Source organism: Carlito syrichta, unplaced genomic scaffold (assembly GCF_000164805.1).
Source record: "Carlito syrichta isolate Samal-C Ts95f unplaced genomic scaffold, Tarsius_syrichta-2.0.1 Scaffold229095, whole genome shotgun sequence".
Classification (NCBI taxonomy): Eukaryota; Metazoa; Chordata; class Mammalia; order Primates; family Tarsiidae; genus Carlito; species Carlito syrichta.
The window spans coordinates 31,469-36,223 of record NW_007173191.1 but is presented as its reverse complement, the minus strand read 5'-3'; the positions used below and the strand labels follow the sequence as shown (position 1 = coordinate 36,223).

Here is a 4,755-nt window from a genome sequence, read left to right as displayed (position 1 = left end):
ACCTCAGATTGAAAAAATAAAGTCCATGCCAATGATTTTTGTTTTGTCCTCATTTTTTAATGAAATTTTATTTTATTTTTTTATTTCACTTCACTTCACTTATTTTATTTTATTTGAGCCAGAGTCTCACGCTGTAGCCCAGGTTGGAGTGCAGTGGCATGTTCAGGGCCATTGCAGTCACGATTTGCTGGGCTCAGCCGATCCTTCTTCCTCAACCTTCCAAGTAGCTGGAACTACACACATGCCACCATGCCAGGCTAAGTTTTTGGTTTATTGTAGAGATGAGGTCTCACTAGTTTGTCCAGTCTGGTCTTGAACTCAGGGGCTCAGACAATCCACTTGTCTCCACCTCTTAAAGTGTTGGGTTTACAAATGTGAGCCACCACATTTGGCCATAATTTTTAAATTAGAGAATGAAGTCTTATTATATTGTTCAGCCTGATCTTGTACTACCTGCCTCAAGCGATCCTCCCACTTGACCTCGCAAAGTGCTAGAATTACAGGCTGAGCCACCGTGCCCAGCTATCCCTGTCCCTCTTTTCCACATCATCTGTTAATATCTGCCTCAAATTGCAATGGATGTGTTGTTATAGGGATCATTATCCTTCGAAGATGTGGCTGTGTATTTCACCAGGGAGGAGTGGCAGTTTTTGGACGCAACTCAGAAAGTCCTTTACAAGGAGGTAATGTTGGAGAACTATGGAAACCTTGTGTCAGTAGGTAAGGACAGCATCCCAGTCAGTTACCTTTCTTTTTCATGTAGCAAACTATTTATGGTCCCTTGAATATTTAAAGATTTGGACTAAAGGTATTGCATATCATAGAATTTTTTATCTTCTTTGTGGTAAAGCATGCATAACATAAAATGTACCATCTTAACTGTTTTTAAGTGTGCAGTTCAGTGGGATTAAATGCAAATTAAATGCAGTCAATATTGTATGACCAGCATTTCCATTTGTCTTTATAACTTTTTTCATCTTATAAAACTGAAACTCTGTTCCCATGAAACAGTAACTACCCATTCTTCCCCCACTATCCCCTAGTCCCTGGCACCCATTGTCCTAATTTCTGTCTTTATGATTTTGACTACACTAAGTATCTGATGTAAGTGGAATAATACAGGATTTGTCTTTTTGTGACTGACTTATTTCAGTTAGCACGATGTCCTCAAGGTTCATCCATGTCGTAAAATGTGCCAGTATTTACTTCCTTTTTAACATGAATAATATTCTTTTGTGTGTGTGTATGTGTGTGTGTGTGTGTGTGTGTGTGTGTGTGTGTGTGTGTGTACATGTATGCCACATGTTACTGATTAATTTATCTCTTTTTTTTTTTTTTAAAATTGGAATCTGCTCTGTCACCCAGACTGTAGTGCAGTGGTATGCTTACAGCCACCACAGCCTCAACCTGCTGGGCTCAGGTGATCTTTTTGCCTCAACCTTCCAAGTTGCTGAAACTACAGGCACACGCAACCACGCCTGGCTTATTTTGTGATTTATTGTAGAGACAGGGTCTCATCACATTGCTTAGGCTGATCTCAAACCCATGGGCTCAGGCAGTCCTCTCACCTTTGCCTCCCAAAGTGCTGGGATTACTTGCTTGAGCCACTGTACCCAGCCTCATTTGTCTGTTAATGGATACTTGGGTTGCTTCCATATTTTCGCTCTTGTGAATTATGCTGCCATTAACATGGTTGTGCACATATCTTATTGAGACCCTGCTTTCTAGTCCTTTGGGTATATACCCAGAAGTAGAATTGCTAGATATCATGGTAATTGTTAATTTTTTGAGGAATTGTTTTGACAGCAGCTGTACCATTTTACATTCCCACCAAGGGTATACAGTGGTCCAGTTCCTCTACATCCTTGTCAATACTTACTGTTTTCTCTTTTGTTTTCTTTGATGGTTTCCATCCTAACGTGTATGAGGTATGTCAAAGACTCTTATTTTCCTTCTTGACCTAAAGTATATGCACCATTTTCCCGAGTAAAAGGAGTTTAGTGTTTACTTTATCAAAGTATAATTGATATGGTCCCTGAAATGTAACTCTTCTGTCTTCATATATTTTCCCAAGCATATATACTTAGTGGCAAGTGTTCAATGATTTCCTGTTGACAGGGTATCAAGGTACCAAACCGGATTCACTCTTCCATTTGGAACAAGGAGAACACCCATGGAGGATGGAAGGAGCAGCCCATAGTCGAAAGTGTCCAGGTAAGTGAGTGAAAAACTAGGAAACTGATGAGGAATTGAAGGGTTGACACTTCTGAAATCTTGTTTAGAGAAACTTTCGTATACTAGTTGATGACCTGCAAACCTAATCAACACCTCTGTGTGTCTCTGTTCATTCCTAATGGGGCTCTTCTTTGTCTGCTATCAAGGATGATATCTTCTTTTTTTCTATTTTCTGGATCTGATTGCATACAGTCCATCTCATCAAGGACTGATTTCTCACCAGTCTCCATTCTTCCCAGCCTGCTCTGGCTTCTCAGCTCCTGTTCTCTTCCTTACTTGCCTTGAAATTCCCTTCACTACCCACCTAGATCAATTCGGTCTATGCATCACTCCCTCTGAAGACATAGCCTTGTCCCTTTTAAAGGGCTGATTTTATTTCCTGATAAATGCTTCACTTTAGTTCATGTGAAAGTCCCTTACACTTCATCTCTTAGAACACCTCTATCTACTTATTCACATGCCACACCCCTGCCTTCCTAGCTTCTGATTTTTTATCTCCTGCTGATTGTTCTATTAAAAGTTTAATTCACTCTCAAGACCTCAGGCCTCTCTGTTCTCTACTAGAGTCTCCCAGATTGACATCTCTGCTACTCTGAATGTCTAATCACTTCACTCACTGTATGTTGCCAACCACTAGGACAGAATTTCTCCACCCTTTATGTGAAAGTTGAATTTTTTCTTCCAGATATTTCTGTCATCATCGAGTATGTTTATATATACTAAAGACTGAAGCTCTTCTGAGAGATAGCCTCACGTATACACTTGCCCTTAAATTCTGTATTTTGCCTGCACCCAGAACAATTATCCTGTGAATGCTTCTTTCTTCTGCTTCAGTGTTAGAAACTGGTGTCATCTTTCCTCCTGGGAAATCCTTTACTCCTTGTGGATTTTATTTAAGTTCTGTTATGTTGCTGTACACTCTGATGTCCAGTCACCTTTAAGTCGCTTTGAGTCTTTCCTGTTGACTATTCTACTTCTGAAGGTCTCTGCTACTCCTATTAATTTTTATTGTTTTGAAAAGGCTTTTTGAAAATTTAACCTATTTTCGAAAGTGACTTGCAGTGGTGCTCCCATTGCTACATACGCTGACTGGTTTCTGTTTTTCTGTTAATTCCTTTTGATGTTATAGCTACAATTCCCTGTGAGTAGTGAGCACTAAAGCCATGAAACTTGAGGAGAAGATGTGAGGAGTGAGTGTTGGTGAAAAAGCAAGAGGTCCGCATATACAGAGAGATTTAGATGAACCAATGAAGTAGAATAAGTGTCAGGACCAGGGTTGGTGAGTTGGAAGATGTCCCAGAAACAAGTGACAGAATTATTCCCAGGAGGAGGAAGTAAAATGTTTTATTGAATGCTATAAATAATGTCAAATGACATGAGGACTGACATCAGTCCCTTTGATCATGTTACATTTTTACTTCCAGATACTTCCCTTTTCCACTGTTAGCTCTCGTTTGTATATCCATGAAGTAGTTTTGGCTACTCTAGGGCATTCTGGGAACTCCCACCTTCCTGACTTTTTTCATCTTTGTATCTACGCCGCACTGACTCAGCAATGGTCATGCATTCTATGTGTACTATTTTACTGGTTGGTGTGAGGCTACTCTTTCCACATAAAGAAAAGTATCTGTGTCTTATCCTTCTTTATTTAGTAAAAAAATGGCTTAAAAAGTATGAATTTGCTTTGGTTTGTCTTTTGGTAGTTCTAGAGGGTCTTGCTTGATAGCTGGGTAGTAGCATTGTAATTATCAGAAGGTATAGCTTGGGATTCTAGGATAAATGTTAAAGAAGGCAGGTGAATGTTTTTTTTCTGGATGGGGAGTGATTCCTTAAAACTTCTTAATTGATGGATTCCAGAGATATGATTGAACAGAGGTTAAGGAAGAATGTGGTATTAGCCGAAAGAAGACAATTTGGGGATGACTGTTTCAAGATTATAATGGGGAATACAGGATTTAAAATTTTTGAGAGGATTATGAGGCATTTTTGTATAATGCATGGCTGTGCAAAGGGAATTGTCAAATGGACAGGGGCTGTTTTACACATGTCTCAGAATAAAGTCTTGATGATGGTCTATACCTATGTGACCAGTGTGTTGGGCACTGGTCATTTGTATTTACTTAAATTTAATTAAAATTAAAAAAATTAAAAATTTAATTCTGTAGTAACCCTAATGACATTCAAGTACTCAATAACCACACAGCCTAATGGCTACCATGTTGTAAAACAGATATAGAAAATTTCCTTCATAGGAGAAGGTTCTGTTAAGTGGAGTTGGACACAGTTGCAGTATTATCATTATTATTATTTTTAGTTGGAGTCACACTCCATCGCCCTGACTGGAGTACGGTATCACACTCACGTCCTCCCCAGTGATGACCAGCTGGGCTTCAGCAATCCTTCTGCCTCAGCTTTCCAAGTAGCCAGAAGTACAGGCATGTGCTACCATCTGCCTCAGCCTCGCAAAGTGCGGGATTACAGACTGAGCCACTGATCCCGGCAAATTACAGTATTATTAAA

At 39.5% G+C, this 4,755-nt stretch overlaps 1 protein-coding gene across 1 annotated transcript in view; it reads left to right on the top strand.

The window, feature by feature from the left end:
• LOC103253422 (zinc finger protein 84-like) overlaps positions 1 to 4,755 on the top strand; it is an 11,804-nt gene that overhangs the window by 958 nt on the left and 6,091 nt on the right. Inside the window, exons 2-3 of the mRNA XM_008051739.2 lie at positions 594 to 720; positions 2,119 to 2,214. Of these exons, the coding sequence (XP_008049930.1) occupies positions 594 to 720; positions 2,119 to 2,214 (223 nt within the window). The remainder of the gene's footprint in view (positions 1 to 593; positions 721 to 2,118; positions 2,215 to 4,755) is intronic.